Source organism: Phallusia mammillata, chromosome 3, assembly GCF_965637545.1.
Source record: "Phallusia mammillata chromosome 3, kaPhaMamm4.hap1.1, whole genome shotgun sequence".
NCBI lineage: Eukaryota > Metazoa > Chordata > Ascidiacea > Phlebobranchia > Ascidiidae > Phallusia > Phallusia mammillata.
The window spans coordinates 7,156,400-7,176,769 of record NC_137254.1 but is presented as its reverse complement, the minus strand read 5'-3'; the positions used below and the strand labels follow the sequence as shown (position 1 = coordinate 7,176,769).

Here is a 20,370-nt window from a genome sequence, read left to right as displayed (position 1 = left end):
TGATACGATTATAAACTGTCACAAAATATTATTTGGAAAATAAAAATATATCACATCCATGTCAATTTCGGTTACGGTTTTCGTTTTGTTTTAGGCCGAAAGTGTTTTTATGTTAACACGTGCCGTTAAACCCATTAATTCCGCGTGTAGATCAAAGTGTTCGTAATGCTGCGAACGTTAACATTACTTTTTTCGACAGTTTGATTCATAATCGTATGGATAACAATTTTGATTTGGGTTAAAGTAGATCTACAGTACATTACGCACTTTGTTAATTGTTCAACAAAATCATCAACGTTTAATCAACTTACTCCAATTCTGTAATCGTTTCCAAACAAATTGCCATCCTGCAGCCTGGAAGGGTGGGTGCCATAGACGAAAGGATAGAAATCAGAGAGTAAACTTCCCAAGCAAAAATGTATGACCGGGCCGTGTCCAAATACGTATGGCTTACTGGTGCAACCATGTCTGGGTCGGACATGACAACCGTGTCTCAACCTTATATGAATGTATGGCTAAGGGTTGACATTGAAACACCCCCATGCATGGGGCGTACGTCAGGATTATGTTTGGTCAATGTACGTCCCGTGCCAACGGCCATACAACGGTACCCTCGCCTGGTCCATGCCTGACAGTCCCTAGCTTATTGCGTCGTTACGCCACACTTTGCCTAACATGCCCCGGACACCCACCTTGCTAGTTTTTCTATCGGCTTTCCGGATGAGTACGGACTATGACTCACATATTGCTTTTATCTTAATTTTATTGCCACAAATACGAACGGAAAAGGAAAAATCATCAACATTAAACGTACGAAATACTGTTACTCAAAGTCGACGCACAATATTCGATTTTGCAGCGCTGCAGTCGTCAAATTGTCTAAAGACGAGCGGTTGCACCTTGTTGTGTTAATGAAGGTTTTAGGAAAATGTCAATCGTTCACATCTTTACTTTCCCCGCTGAACTGAGTTTGACGTGCGCCCCATGAAGATATCTAAACAAAAAGTAAAATAGATATAATCGATTTTACAAAACATTTTTATGGTACAAATAAAGATACAACGAAATCTATAGGACAACAAGTGCTTACCTTTTCATGCATAAATAAGTTGACGTCCAGCAACATGTTGCAGTTCGATTAGGCAAAATAAAGTATATTCCTGAAGTTTATTCCGAAAACTAGACTTAACTGAAAAGCTGCATGCTGCCTCAACAACTTAACTTTCACTTTAACACAATGTGTTCACAGAGCTAAGTCATACCACTGAACTAAGTTCCTTTTTCGTCGATTGGCCAATAGCACTGCTTGAGCTTAAACGCGCCTTTGTTCGAAAGTTGCACTGTGGCGCGAAAAGGGAGAGCAAAACTTCAAAGGCATGATTGATCGACGTCTCAAAACTGTGCGATGGTCGGCCTTTGTAGCTACCAGCGGGGTGCGTCACTTACGGCCAAAACATAACGCCCTTAGCTGAACAATTGGTTGATAAATAAATCTTTAAAAATTGCATTAACAGTTCGGCACTATTCACGCGATTTCGTAACAAGTGTCGACGGAACGTCAAAACAAAAACTTTTTTACGTTTATGCAAACCATCCATTCAATTCAACACCTAGCTTTATGTAATATGAAATTCATTCTTTAAGCAATTATTTAATTACAAACTAGCCTATATGTTATGTTATTCCAATAGAGATTAGTACTTTTTTTTCCTAATAGTCAAACTTCTGTCTTTATGTGACGTGCATCGAATCAATGAAAACTGTAGTGTTTACAAGCAACATCTACGACGCCGTACAAAATTGTGACATGGCCATGCTTGTCTTTTTGTACCATAATCCTTTGCACCAAACCGCCATTAATAATTAATCAGACGAGGGCGGTGTATGATTATGCCAAGTCAGGACCAGGTATGGAAATGCCATCGAAAAACTTGACTTATATGAATGGGAAAAGTTAGGGGCTGCCGTTCAGTGCACAAGAGGCCAACGGCCGAGCGTAAAGGGTAGATAATTTTTGCCTGGGTTATAATTTCTGTTGATTTTGCATTAAGTCGATCCAACGTCGAATTTACATCGGGATAAAACACTGAAAATATTTGGTTTAATGTCAATTAACTTTACATGGTGCTGCATTAAAAAGCTTTAAACGATCGCTGATAACAAACATGTAATCTGGAATTGAAAAACCACGTAAGAACAATTTTCGAGTGGAGAAAATAATCTTTTTCACCCATAACATTTTTGTTGTTTTTTGACGACGTAACAAACCACAAATTAGTATAACTTTCATCCAAACCTAAATCATTATCGTTGATAGTGGGTGCGAGAATCCATCCACCGCCAGAAGCTATTATGTCACAGTAAACCTAACTACAATAAAGACGTGATTTAGGGAAATGAGTGGTAAGTGGTTAAGGCCATTTCTGAAGCCTTCAAAAAAGGACAAATCTTAAAAACAACGACGGCCTTGCAATCCTGTCTTTAGCGCACTAACGAAACCATGCTGAAGTATTTATATTTTCTGCAAAGTAAGAAATTCAACGTCCACACGCTTGTTTTTAGGTAATTGTCTTCAATTATTTGTATCTCAACAACTTTTTTAAGATTCATCGAACAAACACTTGTGCAACTGTTATCTTACAATGCAATTGGATACGAAACTTGGCAAGTACTTTGACTGAATGCTGACAATTCATCCATTGCAATATAGGAAAGCTCAAACACAAAGTGAACTATCTCATACTTATTGTTTAAACAGACGAAAATTTGTAGATTTTATCCCTTCATCAAACAACACGATGCACCTCAATTTTTAAGTCATGTTTGCTAAAAGGTTCGCTGTGCAACACTTACGAGATGTAAATTTCGCTGCGGATCCAATGATTGGAAACAGATGAAGACGTAGAGCTATAGGAAGTATCTCATAATATCCCATAGACTGGCACCTAATGTTCACATAATTTGCAGTGGATTCAAATGGCGTTTGTTCAACGTTAAATGACAACAAATACTTAAATGGAGCTTCTCTTTAGTGGTTAATTTTCAAATCTCCACTATAAGCAAACTTTTTCACACAAACATCTTATCTATGAGGGTTCTCTTTAGTATGAATCAATATGTGTCTTTTCAAAGTACTACCACGAGCAAACCGTTTCTTACAAACATCACATTGATAAGGTTTTTCTTTAGTGTGAGTCAACATATGTCTTTTCAAATCTATACCACGAGCAAACCGTTTCTCACAAACATCACATCGATGAGATTTCTCTTTAGTATGAATTAGCATGTGTGTTTTTAAATTTTCATGCTGTGTAAATCCTTTATCACAAACATCACATCCATAAGGTTTCTCTTTAGTGTGAATCAACATGTGTTTATTCAAATCTCCACCACGAGCAAACTTTTTTTCACAAACATCACATCGATGACGTTTCTCTTTAGTGTGAATCAAAATGTGTCTTTTCATATTTCCACAGTGTGTAAATCTTTTATTACAAAAATCACATCCATAAGGTTTCTCTTTGGTATGGGTCAACATATGTCTTGTCAAATCACCACTTTGGGCAAATCTTTTATCACATGAATCACATCGATGCGGTTTCGCGTTAGTGTGAGTCAGCATGTGTCTTTTTAAAATCCAACTTTGCGTGAAAGTTTTTTCACAAACATCACATCGCTGAAGTTTCTCAATGCTGTGTTTCGGCATATGTCGTTTTACGTTTCCTCCTTCCAAAAACCTTTGATTACACATATCAGTTTTTTCTGAGCCCAAAACCGTTGATGTCATCTCTCTTTAAATTAGTTATTCAGGTATTATAACGAAAATAGTTCAACCGATTTACGATTAATATCGTATGAGCTGAAATAAAATAGACTATTTGGTTCATCTAACAAATGAAAAAAAAGTCATCCGACGTTTCAACGTCATACACGCGCTGTGTACATCAGGTAAACGTCAGCTACCCAACACAGTCGCTGTTATAACACCCCGAGAGTGAACATGAGGAAGACACTGGCCCGAAAACGAAGTAAAAACGTGGGTCAAAATCGTAGATTAACATAAAAGCTGATGTTCTAAAGTCAATTAGCTATCAGTCGCTTGGAACTGGTGAACAAAGGTTTTTATCTACGTTTTTGAGCCAACGTCTTTCTGGTGTTTACTCTCAGGGTGTTGAAGACTGCATTGGATAGCTGACATTATCTTGGTGAAGCCGGATGTTCAAAGAAACGTGTTTGCAATATGCCTGGTGCTGGTAGTAACACTATATTCACTGAAACAAGTTGTTGGGATATACACAATTGTTTTACACATTTTTGGCTATTCCAGCAGTTTTTATTTTAATATGCCGTCACTTCGATGTCCCATACGAGACATCTTCAGCAGGGTAATGACAAAAATTGAAATTTCAAAAGTGTTATATAACAAGGGCGGTACAACACACACAAAGGCGGTGGTAAAAACGCAATGGTCGATTGATAACCACATAACACCGAGCTCAATGGTGCAAAAGCGACAGATAAGTAATCGGCATTAGAACGTCCGTTTTAACGTTCATCGTGTTGGTGTGAAAATGTATGTTCCGCGACTCTAGAAAACCTCGCTTGTGGAAGTCAGTTTCACTCGCTAACACCTTGGCCGCAGAAACGTTATAGGTGTGATTATGTAGCATGTTTTGCTAATGCCGATTTTTTTGCTTCTTCTTGGCCACAGTTTATTTTTGAGCTCGTTTTGTTTACCAATGATGCCGCTTGCACTGAGCCAGGAAATAGGTGTGGAGCTTGAAGTTTAGATCAAGGGTCCCGCGACAACTTGTTAATTGGCGCATAACGAGATTGATTATAATCAATTAAACTATTAAAAGCACAAAAATAATTAAAGCTCAAAGGGGGTTCGTAATTAGATAACAGTATCGAAATGGGACCCAAAAAGGCACAAACGTTGCACTCAGACCTACAAAAAGTTAGCTTGCTTTATTTTTCCTGTTTTGTTTTGCGCTAAACAGATTTCGGGCGCTCATATCGCCGCACAGAAATAAGCGAGAGTTTGACTACCGCGCGTTTTTTCGCGTGTCAAGCAGCTTGAACCTGTGGTTCATGGTTCGTTGGCAAAAATAAATGATGATTATCTATTGTGTTTGACAATTCAATTTAATGCGCTTAATTAGCCAGTGTTACAGCATGCTACTCAGCACAGGGGACTATTTGGTATAAACGCATGAATGTATGATAAGCATTCCACCAATCTAAGAAATAACATCCAATAAAATCCTGTATGATTACCAATGTACAAAACCACGTGATATAAAGCGATTTTGGTTTGAAATTATATAACAATACACATTTAATGATTTATAGCCCTAAACTGTTATGTGAGCTAAAAATGACGTCGAGCATTTCATTTAGAAAACTAAGGTGCTCGCCGACAATCGCAGTGCAAAATAAAGGGGTAACGAGATAAGGATAGACACCACCAAGCACAGTGTCAATGCGTTTTGTCGGTCAGATATTAATTTGATCAAACTAATATTGTTGCGAAAACGAACATGAGGAAAAATTTTTAGCATCATGTTTAAACAGTTTTTTTTTATTGCACACACTTATATCTTTTAGTCCTTAATTATACAAACCCAAGCAGTTACTAGTGACAACCATTTGTAAAAGGTTATGTTGTTCAATATTTATGTACGTGTCTGACTACGTTACAGTTTTTTAATATAGTCTATTTATACTATAGTCCAGAACATTACTAATTTCACATAATAATTTTATTATTTTAACGTTTTTTTACGAGCTTGGGCAGGTACCATCAAAACCAACAAAAACGCTCAGAATTGAACAGAAAGTAGTCAACGCCTCATACCGATAAACCGAAGGCGTATGAAGCGACAAGAACTTGCTTCATTGGAGACTATGTCCTAAAACAGAGGCGTGCAACATACGGCCCGCGGGCCAGTGTCCGGCCCGCGGCCCCTATTTTTGTGGGGCCGCGCAGACTTCAAATTACTCTAACAATTATGAATACTTTTTACTGTTAGAGCATGTAATGTTGCTATTTGTACATCATTACTGGTATCTTTGACTTCGTACAACGTGACACAATGATAAGATTTTATCCACTGTGACGACATACCCCTATTGTTGCACCATAGTGGGCATTATGAAAAAAAAGTGCCTTTCTAGCAATGATTCAGTAACATGATTTATATGTGCAGTAAATATATTGAGATTTATACTACAAAAAGTTTAGCAATGTGAAAATGTCTTGCAGCAAAAAAAGAAAGATTGATTTTGAAAGGCGAAAGTTTAATAATGAGTGGAGTATAAAATACTTCGTTGTTCAAAATCATCAAGATGTAGTTTGCTTGATTTGCCAAGACACTATTACAGTAATGAAGGAATTTAATATCAAGCGACACTATAGCACAAAACATTCAGCTACATATGATACCATTGTGGGTCAATTGCGTGTTGACAAAGTGCAACAGTTAAAAAAGTCCTTGAGCAAACAGCAGCAGGTGTTTTGTAGTTACAAAAAAGACATCGAACTTGCCACAAAATTGAGCTTCAAGCTATCTGAAGCAATTGCCGAGGAGGGAAAGCCGTTTAGTGATGGTGAATTTATTAAGAATTGTTTGGAGATATTTATTGAAAATGTATCTCCGGAAAAGAAACATTTGGTGGACCAAATAAGCCTTTCTCGTTTTACAGTGGCTCGACGAACAGATGATCTTTCAAAAAATATCGAAGTTTCTCTGAAGGAAAGAATAAGGAAATGCTCTGCTTTTAGTATTGCTTTGGACGAGAGCACAGACTTAAGCGATACTGCCCAGCTAGTTGTTTTTATACGAGGAGTGACGAATGAATTTGAAGTAATTGAAGAATTTTTGGACATGGCAAGTATGAAATCGACAACAACAGGCCAAGATATTTGCGAGGAGGTAAAAAAAATAACGAAAAAATTTGAAATAGATTCTTCTAAGTTGGTTGCTATAACCACAGATGGAGCCCCATCAATGGTGGGAAAAAATAACGGATTTGTCAAAAGATTCTTGGATGCTATTGAAGCTGAAAATGTTTTGGTAAGCCATTGCATCATTCATCAGGAAAACTTGTGCTCAAAAGTACTGGATTTTCGCGACGTAATGAAAAATGTGGTTTCCTGTGTTAATTATATTCGAGCGCGAGGATTAAATCATCGGCAGTTTAAGTCGTTCATGCAAGAGGTTAACTCCGATTACCCGGATGTAAATTATTTTTGTGCAGTAAGATGGCTTAGCAGAGCTGCCACTTTGAAAAGATTTTGGAGTCTTAAGCATGATATTCAAACTTTTATGGAAAGTAAAGGTCAAGACGTTTCCTTTCTCAAAGATGAGACATGGCTGAATGATTTTGCTTTTTTAACTGATATCACCCATCACCTTTCAGAACTGAATGTGAAACTGCAAGGAAAGCATCAGTTAGCGAATAAGATGGTTGAACAGATTTCTTCATTTCAAGCTAAACTACAACTCTTTCGATCACAGTTGAGCAAAGGATTCCTGACTCATTTTTCTTGTTTGGAAAGTAGAAAAGTTAAAGTAGAAGACTGCGTAAAATTTGTTGCGATGATTGAAAAGTTAATTTCGGTATTTGACTTTCGCTTTGAGGATTTTCGGAAACACAATGCTGACTTTCAACTTTTTGCTCATCCATTTGACCAGGTGGTGGAGAATATTCCTTGCAGCTTTCAGTTAGAAATCATAGATTTACAAGAAAATGTCGATCTCAAACGGGCCTACCAAGAAAATGATTTAATCACTTTTTACAGAAGCTACGTGTATGGAAATTACATAAATCTAGAAAATCACGCTAGAAAAATGATCTCTCTATTCGGAAGCACATACTCCTGTGAGCAGTTCTTTTCAAAAATGAAGCTATTCAAGTCAAAATGCAGAAATCAGCTATCAGATGAGCATTTGTCAAGTCAACTTCGAGTTGCCACTTCTTCTGTCAAAGCTGACATTGACAAGATCTCGGGAGAAAGGAGATATCAGACATCCCATTAATCCAAGAGTAACTTAATTGTGTGTGCTTTTCTTTAAAATAAACTGTTTAAATAATGTATGTGTTGCTTTATTGTCTGGCCCTCAGCATCATTTTAACTGCAAGTTGTGGCCCACTGCGATAAACAGTTGCACGCCCCTGTCCTAAAAGCTTCTCACTCTTCATCCCAGAATTTTCTGATACTAATGTGTTTCAATTTAATCTTGAATTTTCTATTTAGGTTTGTCTGTTTAAACATTTTACCCAATGTCAAACTAGAGTTAATTGGTTTAAACTGTTAAAACACTCAACGCCTATAATATTTTAATAATTACTTAATCATGTCATGTAAGCGTATATGTCATATAAGAGTATATATATATATATATATAATTTGAAAGATTGCGGCCTGCTGATCCAACGTGTTACAAATTTTGAAAGTAATGTACATTATGTACAACGTGTTTATTGTTGTTCAATCCCAGTAAAAAGTCATTTTCAAATACGACCACTGAAAATACAAAACAGCACCAAACGAGAATTTTTTTGTAATATTGTAAAGGCATTCCTAATTTAAAGCAATCGGATATTCCATTGACAGCTGCCAAATTTCCCACATAATTTATGCAAGATTTGAATGGTTTGGTGAACAACGTTAACTGTACATAGGGTCACCTTTATTATTGTTGCTCTGTGAGATACATGTTTCTTCAAACTGTTAGGAAACAAAATCCGTACAAAAAGGCAATGTTTTAGCCCAAGTAAACATTTTAATGAACATCACACCGGTAAAGTTACATTTTCTGGTGAGTCAACATGTGTCTTTTCAAATTTCCAGAGTGGGTAAATGTTTTGTAACAAACATCGCATCGATGAGGTTTCTTTTTAGTGTGAATCAACATGTGTGTTTTCAAATTTCCACGTTGAGTGAATTTTTTACCACAAGTATCACATCGATATGGTCTCTCATTAGTGTGAATCAACATGTGTTGTTTCAAATCTCCACTACGAGCAAACCCTTTTCCACAAACATCACATCGATAAGGTTTCTCTTTAGTGTGGGTCAACATGTGTGTTTTCAAATTTGAATTATTCCTGAATCTCTTTTCACAAACAACACATCGATAAGGTTTTTCGTTAGTGTGAGTCAACAAGTGTCTTTTTAAATTTCCACTCTGTGTAAATCGTGTATCACAAAGATCACATCGATAAGGCTTCTCATCTATGTGAACCAACATGTGTTTTTTCAAAACATCTTTACGCGCAAACCTTTTTTCACAAACGTCACATCGATGAGGTTTCTTATTGGTGTGTGTCACCATGTGTTGTTTCAATATTGCAAGCCGACCAAATGTCTTTCTACAAACAGTACACTGATAAGGTTTTTCTTTGGTGTGAGTCAACATGTGTCTTTTTAAAATCGAACTCTGGGCAAAAAAATTTTCACAAACATCACATCGCTGAAGTTTCTCAATGCTGTGTTTCAGCATATGTCGTTTTCTATTTCCACCTTCCAAAAATCTTTGATCACAAATATCAGTTTGATCCACGCCCAAATCCGTTAATGACATCTTTCTTCAAATTAGTTATTCAGGTAATATAAACAAAAAAATGGCTAAGCTGTTTTACGATATATATGTTATGATCTGAAACAAGATAGGCTTTGCTTTCCTGTAAAAAAATGTAAACAAGTGATTCGACGTTTTGACGCCTTATACTGGGCGTCTACTTTAGGGTAATGTCGGCTAGCCAACCAGTGGTTTTTATAACCGCAAGAGAGTGAACACGAAAAAGACACTGCCGCGACGATAAAACGACGATAATACGTTGATAAAAATCGTAGTTAAGTGCTGCAAATGCGACTGATAGCTAATCGGCATTGGAACATCAGTTTTTATGTTTATCTTGAACTGTAGGTACCTTGTAATACTAGTTGGTTTGTGATGCACGCTTAACAAAAGTGTACCATCCAAGGGTTTCGAAATTTCTGTATCCAGGAATGAAATATTCTTGGGCAATGACATAGATTGAGAACACAAAGTTGTCATATAGCAAAAAGGGGTTGAAACACACACAAACGCGGTGGTGAAAAAGCACAGTGCACCAATGGTCGAGTGATAACACATAGCTCAATGGTGCAAAAGCGACCGATAAGTTATCGGCATTAGACCGTCCGTTGTTGGTGTGAGAATGTATGTTCCAGGACTCCAGGAAACCTCGATTGCGATAATCAGTTTCCCTCGCTAACACCTTGGCAGCAGAAAGTTTGATGGTGTAGTTATGGATAGTAGCATGTTATGGAGAGTAAAATGGAATTACGAAGGGCACCCTGCGGTAAAACGGCCACCCGAACTGAATTATGATTGACCGAAAAACCAAAGTTGCACGGAAAAAGATTTAGTCCAAACAGCGTTCTTTTGTCACTTGGCCATACATTCTTAAGTTAACGGATGTAATGCGTCGCCTACATTTTTATGAATACATTTCAAATTGCCGATTACCTCCAGACTGGGAGTAGTTGAGAATATGTTGCAACATATTTTTGCCAAATATATTCAAATTCAATTCGATTTGGCAGTGAATGTGACCTGATTAGACAAGTTTTTGTTTATGTTGCGAAACAATGACACATAAAGCTTAGATTGTGACGTTACATACATGCAATTGTGTTACAAAGCTGGCAAGATTAGCTTTGTTCTCAACACATGACAGGTGAGGCAAACATATCAGTAAATTTGGGGAAATTTACATAACGGAGATTTAAATCATTCAAGCTAATGTGGCAAAACAAAACTCGTTGGTTTACATTTTTACCGATAAGTTAGCAATGAATAAACCCAAATGCTACTTTTTGTTCGATACCTTCTAAGTTCTAAGAGCAACTACAGATACCCGAATCGGTACATTCGAATTGTTTGTTTTTGACAACAAATAAACAATTCGTGAACACAAATAACTAAACTGTTAATTCGAATTGATACATTTTAAAAGGTACATAAGTATTCATGAATACGAATACACACTTGGAGTTTATTCGAAATACACGTTGTGGTTTTTTGGTCAACTATTCGACAATACAAATACTTGACATGCTTTATTGGAATTGCTGCCACTTAAACATTACGAAACAATTCGTGAATACAAATACTTGACTGGCATTATTCGAATACAACTCGAATTGATACATTTTGAAAAGTGCGTAAGTATTCATGAATACGAATACATGCTTGGATTTATGCGAATAGTATTCGAATTACATGTCAAACAAACACTTGACTTGTTTTATTCAAATATCATTCGAATTGCTGTTACTCAAAAATTACTAAAGTATTCCTGCATTCGGATAGGGCCATGCAGGTATTCGTAAAGTATTCGAATACAGGACGCGTGTATGGTGTTAGCGAGGGAAACCGACTTCCACAAGCGAGGTTTGCTAGAGTCGCGGAACAAACGTTTTCACACCAACACGATGAACGTTAAACCGTACGTTCTAATGCCGATAACTCATCGGTCGCTTTCGCACCATTAAGCTATGTGTTATCACTCGACCATTGGTGTACTGTGCTTTTTAAACCACCGCGTTTGTGTGTGTTTCAACCCCCTTGTTGCTATATGGCAACTTTGTGTTCTCAATCTATGTCATTACCGTGATGAAGGGCTGTCTCGTATGAGACATCGAAACGTCGGCATGTTACAATCAAAACTGCTGGAAGAGCTGAAAATTTGTTGATATTCCTGGCAGCAACAGTTTATTCACACTACACATTACTTTCCCCGATGTAACAAAGACCGAAGTATGACGCATTAGGTTAACATAACATGTAAAACAACTTTTTCATATTCAATCCCAACACTCAAATTTCACTATATTTAAACAATTTTGCAAACCTTAACCGTTAAGGCTTAACATACAGTTTCTTGGGGGCATTATAATGCTTTCTAAACAATGCACCGGCTTGCAAACAGTATAAACATTAATGCAATCAACAATCTGCAAATCAAAATATATACATCTGCTGGCACCATCTTGGTTTGGAATAATACAGTCAGCTGTGCAACAATTTTTGTGTCCGATTACAAGCGTCATTCATATTGGTATGAAATTGGTCAAACTAACTCCAAGACAGATTTTCATTAGCGCTGGCAACGTTGCCAAGGTTTGTCAAGTGCTCAATATTTATCTGCTTTTGTAATGCGGGAACACATGCAACTTTCATCTGAAGCAATATATCTCGCTGTAGTCAATGTAACGAACGAGTAAATACTTTTCTAGTTGGCAATTTGTTACTTATTACTTGCTTTGCGCTAGCATAGACACGCGAAACAAACAGATGTGTAAGTAAGTCAAAGCTGTATTAAAGCATATTGCCTAAACTGTAACTGAGTAAGCATTCTTTGATACAAATGGTGCATAATGTTTTGGTAAAACATTTGAGTTGTCTGAGACATCTAAATATTAGCAAGTATAGATAAGATGTTAATTTATTTGTGAGCTCTTTTGTACCAATGTTATTGAATCCGCAATTTGCCTGAGTCAGTGTTTCAAAACAAGTAATTTTAAGCAATAGTACTGATCAGACATGGGGTCGAATACACGCGTTCTGTATTCGAATACTTTACGAATACCTGCATGACTGTATTCGAATTCATGAATACTTTGGCAATTTTTGAGTGACAGCAATTCGAATGGTATTCGAATAAAACGAATCAAGTATTTGTATTCATGAATTGTTGACCAAACTACAACGACAAGTAATTCGAATACTATTCAAATAAACCAAGGCATGTATTCACATTCATGAATTCTAAGCACTTTTTAAAGTTTGGCAATTCGAATTGTATTCGAATAATGCGAGTCAGGTATTCGTATTCACGAATTGTTTCGTAATGTTAAGGTGGCAGCAATTCGAATAAAGCGTGTCAAGTATTAGTATTCATGAATAGTTGACCAAAAAACAACAACGTGTAATTCGAATACTATTCGAATAAACCCCAAGCGTGTATTCGTATTCATGAATACTTCGTACTTTTTGAGACATTTTACTTCGTACTTTTTGAGACATTTTACTTCGTACTTTTTGAGACATTCAATTTGTTGCGGAAAATAAAAGAAATAAGTTGCGGAAAACAAAAGAAATAAAATGCCCCGAAACTTAAAAGGTATTCGATCAAAAAGTAACAAGGGTTTATGAATTGCAATTTCATTGGTAAAAATGTAAACCAACGAGCTTTTTTGCCACATTAGCTTGACTGATTTAAGTCTCCGTTATAAAAATTTCACCAAATTTACATGAAATGTTTGCTTCATGAACACGCTACACCTGTCATGTGCTGAGAACAACCCAATGTTGCAAGCTTTGTAACACAATTCCATTGATGTAACGTCACAATTAACTTCTATATGTCATTGTTTCGTAACATAAACAAAAACTTGTCAAATCGGGTCACATTCACTGCCAATTTGAATTGTATTCGAATCTATTTGGCAAAAATGTAGCAAAATATTCTCGACTACTTCTAGTCTGGAGGTAATCGACAATTCGAATTGTATTCGTAAAAATGTAGTCATATATTCGATTTTACGTATCTTACGTTGCCAAAGACTGACAACAATTCGAATTGTATTCGTAAAAATGTAGTCATGTATTCGATTTTGCGAATTGTTACGTAGCCACAGGCTGACAACAATTCGAATGGTATTCGTACAAATGTAGTCATGTATTCGATTTTACGAATTGTTACCTTGCCGAAGGCCGACAACAATTCGAATTGTATTCGTAAAAAATATCGTGTATTCTAATTTGCAAATCCTTAGGTTGGCAAAAACCTACAACAATTCGAATTGTATTCGAATAAATTTACTCAAGTTTTTGTATTCATGAATTGTTGGTTCAAAAGTTAACTTCAACTATTCGAATTGTATTCATGGACTATCGAACGAAAGCAAAAATCATTCGAATACAGCACGAAGGTGCCAATACGAATGACGAATACGAATGGCCCCATGTCTGGTACTGATGGAGAAGTTTTTCGGTCACTCTTCTGTGTAAACTCACTCTGATAAATTTCTTCACTTAAACTCTGAAACAATAAATTAAAAATAAGTTGACGTTTTTTTTTCTTAACAAATATTAACCACCTGGTCCTTTGTAAAATATAGTATTCCAAAATCTAGTCCCAAAACAGCCGTGATTACAAAAACACACATCAAGATAATATTCACATGCCACACGTTTTGATTTTTCAAAGATTCTTCTGATTGTTTGTCACTTGATTGGGTAACAATTTCTGCCAAATAAACGTAATTTCAACCTTCAACCAGACTGCACGATCTATAGTAAAACAGGAAACAAACAGAAAGTTTGATTCGATGTGGGTCCTTTTTGACAATTTAGCCTAAGTGATGCAGCGCATCAATATCAGGCTAATGTGTAAAACAAAAAGTTTAAATATTTTGTTCAAGGAAAACATCTCACCAAAAGCTTGCACAGTGCCAACTTTGGAGCTCATTGTGTCATATTCTTCTAAACATTAGTTCACAATGTTGCGTTCTTCTTTGTTTTTCTAGTTGGTTAATTACAAAAAACATTATTTAAAATTTACTGTTTTGACCATACATCATCAGAAACACACAATAATTCACACTTAGATCCGACTAGTTTAAAAACACGCTTTTCCAATTTTACTTTGTTCTGTTTAAAGTTAAGAAGAACTTTAAATACAAAGTTTTCTACTGAATTAGCTAATCTGTTGAAAAATAGCGGACCACGATGTTTCATAATGAGTATGCTAATAAACTAAATAAATCCTTTTTGTTGTCCCAATCAGCTGTTTTCATCTGCTCACTGTTTTTTTTTTTTTTTTTTCTTACATTTTTACATCTGCTTTTTTTATTTTTTTACTTTCGCGGCACATGGTTTGCGAATCACTGCTTTACAGTGTGAATCAACATGTGTCTTTTCAAATTTCCATACCGGGTAAATGTTTTATCACATACATCGCATCGATGTGGCTTGTTTTTAGTGTGAATCAACATGTGTGTGTTCAAATCAGAAATGTCATTAAATCTCTTATCACAAATGTCACATCGATGTGGCTTCCTTTTAGTATGAGTTAACATGTGTCTTTTCAAATTTGAACTATGATTGAATCTTTTTTCACAAACATCACATCGATGAGGTTTCTCTTTAGTGTGGATTAGCATGTGTGTTTTCAAATTAGAAATGTCATTAAATCTCTTGTCACAAATAACACACCGATGTGGCTTCCTTTTAGTATGAGTTAACATGTGTCTTTTCAAATTTGAACTATGACTGAATCTTTTTTCACAAACATCACATCGATGAGGTTTTTCTTCAGTGTGAATCAACATGTGTGTTTTCAAAACACTACTAGCAGTGAACATATGTGTTTTCAAATCTCCACCACAAGCAAACCTTTTTTTACAAACATCACATCGATGTGGTTTCTCTTCAGTGTGAGTCAACATATGTCTTTTCAAATTTCGGCTTTGAAAAAAAGTTTTTTCACAAACATTACATCGATGCGGTATTTCCCCAGTGTGAGTTAACATATGTCTTTTCAAATTACCACTGTGGACAAAAGTTTTTTCACAAACATCACATCGATAAAGTTTTTCAATGCTGGGTTTCAGCTTATGTCGTTTTACATTTTCACGTTCAATAAACCTCTGATCAAAAACATCATTTTGCTCGAAGTTAAAATCCTGAGATTCCATCTCGTCAAATTAGTTGTCCAGGTATTATAACAAAATGTTTTATCTGAATCATGAGTATTATGTTATGACCTGAAGCAAGATGTTAGTAATTTACTATTGTTGTAGATGCTTTAAGTACTGTTCCTAAGTTTAAAACAAAGGAATATTATGTTTAAAATTGTTTGATATAAATTTAATTGAACAAACTTACTACGTACCGGAACGTAGAAGCAAACCTATATTCACGTCATACTACAAATTTCCAACAACATGTGTGCTAAAGTAAAATATACTGCACAATACTACTCTGGTGTAATGAGATTCGAATAAACACAACAAACATTATTGCGATTAACTATGTTCAAAGCATAATTCTCAAGTGAAGTTATAAGCTAACCTGTATCAACTTGCTTCGCAATGTGGCAGTCAGCAGTGCAACAATTTCCTTTTCCAGCGTGTCCGATTGCACTCATTTATACTGGGCCGAAACTGTGCCAAACCAACCGAGGCAAAATCCAAATGGTTTGATTAGAACTCAATAATACGCCAGTCTCAACTATTCACTAAATGAAGTTTGCAATTTTTAATCAGCCAAAACTAAAGAAAGCTTGCAACGTTGTTGAGATGGTGGGTCACCGACGTTAACAAAACGTGATCTTGACAAAATAAGCCACTGTCACATCCACAACAAATTTAGTAAACGTTCAGGCTGAAAGCGTTTTTATGTTAACACCTGCCGAAAAACCTTCATCCGTGTGTAGACCAAAGTTTTCAAAATACTGCGAAGTCTAAACGTTAACATAAAATAAATTATGTTGCATCCCAATATACAATCAAAAGTTTGGTTGACTATTCTGCTCAGGCAAAACAAACTCGTTGGCACATAACAACGTTCACAGAACCAAACATAAGCTTTTTAAACATGCCAAACGCTCATGCGATTAACTATAGTCTAATTCTCGACTGGTCTGTTGAGCTAACCGACTTCAACTGGCTTCGCAATGCGGCAGTCAGCTGTGCAACAATTTCCTTTTCCAGCGTGTACGATTACAAGCGTCATTTATAAAATCACTAAACGGACACAGTCCACTGGCGCTGGTAATATCAAAATGCTTTCTCATGTGCTTTACTAACAACTTATACGTGTATTAATTTATGCGCGATATTCGTGTGACTTTAACCTGAAGCAATTTTTTTCGTTGTAGCCAATGTGACAAACAAGCAAATACAATTCGAACACACGTGTCAAAGTCACTTTTTCGCACCATAAGCGGTCGACGTTGCAGGTTAGTGCTTGTTGGTTTATTACCGAGTTTGGCTTTCGGCTTTAGAAAGCAACAGTCTACATTTGTTAAGTCCTAAAAACGCAAGAAGACCGGAAATTATTTACAAGAGTTCGATATTGCCAGACAGTTTATTCTGCTAATGTTCATAATATTCGCAATACGAAACTTATTTATTTACCAATCAATCCAAAAAGCCCTCAAATCACTTAAATTAAAGCTTGTATATAGTGTATGATGGCCAATATGTCTTAGTATTTTTCATTAAAACACCAATGTTTAATTTTTGTAAATCATTTAACCAACAACAAAGCACAATTAATCAACATTTATTAAATTGAAATATATTGGCAATTCATTAAATAATTATAATTATGCGTACAGCAGGGGTCTCCAACTCAAAACCTGTCCTGAGTCACTTTTCAAATAAACAAGGAGCCGCGGGTCACAGCATTAACGTACTTATTACCTAAGTAAAATAGTACCCAAAATAACAACGCAACTTCGTTGTATTTAATGAAATATAAACTGGAACAATACACAAAATGAAAAGCAAATTCATTTGGTTGCCCTGGATGTTTGACGATGTTTTGCAGCGACGAGAGAGTCAATGTTGGGTCTTATTTTTCGTTGATTCGCTATTCTTAAAACGGCATGCAAATGTTCATCTGTCAATCGTGTGCGGAGGGCTGATTTATTTATTTTCATTGTGGAAAAAAAAACTGCTCGCAAACATACGTGCTGCCAAACATCGCAAGAATACGGCGTGAGTGCGAGAGTAACTTCGGAAATCTTTCTTCTGGCACGTACTTTTAAAAATCGGGAAAATTCACTTCAGGGTACTTTTCTTTTAACAAGGTGTCGCACTGCAGATCTACCAACTCCATCTGAAATTCGTCTGAAACCGAATGAACATTCACAGACATTGGAGTAGAAAAGAGCGTGAATTCTTTTTCCAACGCCAAAAAGTCTTGAAATCGACGGTCAAATTCCCCATGCAGTGTCATGTTTTTATCTGCATATTGCTTCATGGCGCTATTCTAAACGTTAATTAAGAGATGGCAGAGTTGGAAAATGGACGAAGTTCCCGACCTTTAACTGATATGCCCAAAACAACAATTTGCACTTAAACGATTTTATGGCATCAAACATGATTGTGACCACCTTTGAACGACCTTGTAAAATGTATTCAAGTTGTTCAAATGTGATGTTAAATCACATAGAAATGCTAGGTCTGAAATAAATTTTGGTTCAGCTAGCTCCGGTATGTCAGCTTCTTTTAAAGCCATGAACAGACCAATCTCATCCCTCAAGGCGAAAAAAACGTTTCAGCACATTTCCGCGACTGAGCCAGCGTACATCTGTAGGGTAAAGTATTTCACCATACTCACTTCCCATGGTTTCTAGGAATGATTTGAACTGCCTATGATTAAGGCCCCGTGATCGGATAAAATTCACAGTTTTCACAACTAACCCCATAACATCGTGCATTTCTAACGCTTTACCACACAGGGCCTCTTGATGAATGATACAGTGCACGGTGTGAATCGACACACCCTTTCCAGTATCTTGTTTCGGAGAAGCCCAACCAAACCTATTCTTTCAGATCGCATGGCAGGTGCCCCGTCTGTGACAACTGATACGAGCTTTTGCCAATCCAAATTGGCGCGTTCAGACACCTTTCCAATTCACGAAATAAATCCGGGCCAGGAGTTGTGTCTTTTATCGCAATTCAATCTAATAATTCTTCTGCAATAATTGAATTCCTATCAACTCCGCGAATAAACACAGCACACATAACATTATTTGTTATGTCTGTACTCTCGTCCAGTGCCAGCGAAAAACCTTCAAAGTTTTTTTTTCCAACTGAAATGAGTTGTTGGTACGAATCATCTGCCAATTCTGTTACGCGCCGGGCAACGGTGTTAACTGAAAAACTGATGTCTTCAAAACGCTTAGACTTTTCCGGACATAGTATTTCACAGGCTTTTAACATACACTGTTTGATAAAATCTCCTTCTACGTAAGGACGTGAAGATTGTGCAATCATTTCACTTATGGCGAAACTTGCTTTTACAGAGGCTTCACTTGCTTTGGTAATATCCGGGAAAAATTTTCTCTGCCTATTTAATAAACCTTAATTCTTCTCGCATTTTCCGGTGTATGCATAATATTTTTCTCTGTATAATGATTCGTAATGTCGTCGGATGTTGTATTCTTTTCGAACAGCAGTAATCGCACAACATATCAGACACTGAACCTTGCCATTGCAGTCACAAACAAAATGCATCTCTTCCCACTTTTCTTGAAAAATTCAATTCTCTGAGCTTTTTCGTTTTTGAGACATTGCGTCTGGGTAAGGATGCGATAATTTTCTATTATGTTTGTACCGTAAATCCGTAAAAGCAAAACTATATAACTAAATATTGCAGCAAAGCTAGAACACGTGAGCGCTCTATAAACTGAACGGTTTCTAAGAGTTGCGCTTTGATTATAATCAGACATTATTCACCTATTTCATCATAATGAGGCATTGTGTAATAATGCGAATCAATGAACCGGTAATTTTTATTGTCAATTGACAGCGTGGTTTATTGTTTCGTGAATTTTAGGCGAGTAAAACACACAAAAAGTGTTTATATATTAATATTTGTGTTTGAAACTGCAAAGTTCAAATAACCTCGCGGGCCATGGCATGCGGGTCGCGTGTTGGAGACCCCTGGCGCACAGGAATTGAAAGTCAGATTATCGTTACAAAATTCTGTGGCTCATTTGTCCGTTGCAGTATTGTAAACTGTACGTAGATTCCAATGAGATTTAACAGAAGAACAATATAATCCAAAACCCAGTGTATAAAATCCTAGGCCAAACAGAATCAACCGTTGTATACAATATTTTTATGGAATATATATTTCACCAAAAAGTTTTGGCATCTTCAGTTTCTGTAAGCGAATACAACACTGTTATAAAAGCGATGGAATAGTAAAACAATAAAATACAAGCTGCCAGTATCACATGCAATTGGTGACGAAACTTTCCAGAGTAAACCCCGAACCGTTTACTATCAGACTGTCAAGTCTGCTGCAGGTGTATCACGTGAAAACTGCTACTGTAGGTTGATTTCTGTTCCAACTAGACATTATTTTTCAAGAACAATATAACAAACGGATAAGGAATTTTTGACAGTGTGACATCTTTGAAGAATAGCATTTTAGTTTTCATACTACACAGGTCAAATTACAATCTTACAACATATTACTGTTGTTGATAAATGAAACCAGTTTCTGTTACGCTGCTAATAGGGTTTAGATTGTATTCTTTCATTATTACATGTTGTTGATAAATGTA

At 36.3% G+C, this 20,370-nt stretch overlaps 3 protein-coding genes across 3 annotated transcripts; 1 reads left to right on the top strand and 2 right to left on the bottom strand.

The window, feature by feature from the left end:
- Positions 1-2,499: 2,499 nt before the first annotated feature.
- Positions 2,500-10,026, bottom strand: LOC145219379 (uncharacterized). The gene is made up of 2 exons (XM_080086749.1): positions 8,821-10,026; positions 2,500-3,791 (listed from the first exon to the last, which is right to left on the bottom strand). The coding sequence occupies exons 1-2, from the start codon at positions 9,591-9,593 to the stop codon at positions 3,083-3,085; spliced, it is 1,482 nt and encodes a 493-aa protein (XP_079942875.1). The 5' UTR covers positions 9,594-10,026; the 3' UTR covers positions 2,500-3,082.
- On the top strand, positions 4,110-8,859 carry LOC145218515 (general transcription factor II-I repeat domain-containing protein 2A-like). The gene is made up of 2 exons (XM_080085937.1): positions 4,110-6,612; positions 6,709-8,859. Exons 1-2 carry the CDS (start codon positions 6,258-6,260, stop codon positions 8,043-8,045), a joined length of 1,692 nt encoding a protein of 563 aa, XP_079942063.1. The 5' UTR covers positions 4,110-6,257; the 3' UTR covers positions 8,046-8,859.
- Positions 10,027-14,836: 4,810 nt separating the features above from the next.
- Positions 14,837-15,823, bottom strand: LOC145218534 (uncharacterized). The gene has a single exon (XM_080085956.1). It carries the CDS (start codon positions 15,758-15,760, stop codon positions 14,948-14,950), a length of 813 nt encoding a protein of 270 aa, XP_079942082.1. The 5' UTR covers positions 15,761-15,823; the 3' UTR covers positions 14,837-14,947.
- Between the last annotated feature and the right edge of the window lie 4,547 nt (positions 15,824-20,370).